Source organism: Psammomys obesus, unplaced genomic scaffold (assembly GCF_907164565.1).
Source record: "Psammomys obesus unplaced genomic scaffold, mPsaObe1.curated_primary_1811, whole genome shotgun sequence".
Classification (NCBI taxonomy): domain Eukaryota; kingdom Metazoa; phylum Chordata; class Mammalia; order Rodentia; family Muridae; genus Psammomys; species Psammomys obesus.
In genome coordinates this window covers 6,139,584-6,140,378 of record NW_026596440.1, presented here as the reverse complement: position 1 = coordinate 6,140,378, position 795 = coordinate 6,139,584, and the positions used below count along the sequence as shown (strand labels likewise).

Genomic DNA, 795 nt, shown 5'->3' with positions numbered 1-795 from the left:
ACCGGCAACCGTCTGCTTGTGTCCTTTCTCTCTCTCCCCCATCTTTTCCAGGATTGACCCCCTTCGCCCCCACGAATAACTGAGTCCCGAGGGGCGGGACAGAGTGGTGCCCAACGTGAGGGCTCGAAGTACGGGTCTCTCCGGACGGACACTGAAGCGAAGACCTTGGCCAAGGCAAGATTAGAGGCTCCCGTTCCATCACCCGTGGGACGACAAGAGTCTGGTAAGTAAATGCTTTACATTTCCATCTAAATTCAAGATGGGGCAATCATTCGTTAAAGAATTAAAGACTTCCCTCAGAGAGAGAGGAATTCGGGTTAAGAAAAAAAGACTTAAGTTCTTGGTTTTTGTGTCAGACATTTGTCCATGGTTTGTTATTGATGGGCCAGAGATATGCCAAAAAGTGGGATCAGGTTGGAGCCTGCCCTCTCGAAGACCTTAGAAAAAGAGTTCGAGATAAGATAATAATTGTCCCCCTGTTACTACTGTTAATTCCCTAGTTTTCCCCGTTTTTCCCAAAGAAGGCCCCTAAGTGGGCTAGGGCAAAGGGCACGGATCAGAGCCGGAGCCGTAGCACGGTGAGCAGGAGGAACTGGGACTCTACTTGTCTCCTTCCCACTTTCCTACCAAGGGCCAGGCTTGTGGAGAACTGGGTGGATGAGAACGCCCAAACCCTCAGAGGCCTAAGACCTGCCTCTGCCAGCTGCAGAGCTTAGCAGGACTGCAATTTACTCCGCTCCCTCCCATGGGCTTCAGCCAGTGTCAGCTTCAGCCAGCTCTCGAACAGAAACCAGA

The 795-nt window shown here is 51.4% G+C and overlaps 1 protein-coding gene across 1 annotated transcript in view; it reads left to right on the top strand.

Annotated features, from left to right (window-relative positions):
• LOC129669662 (spermatogenesis-associated protein 31-like) overlaps nt 1-795 on the top strand; it is a 20,856-nt gene that overhangs the window by 15,954 nt on the left and 4,107 nt on the right. Inside the window, exon 4 of the mRNA XM_055597962.1 lies at nt 501-578. Within this exon, the coding sequence (XP_055453937.1) occupies nt 501-578 (78 nt within the window). The remainder of the gene's footprint in view (nt 1-500; nt 579-795) is intronic.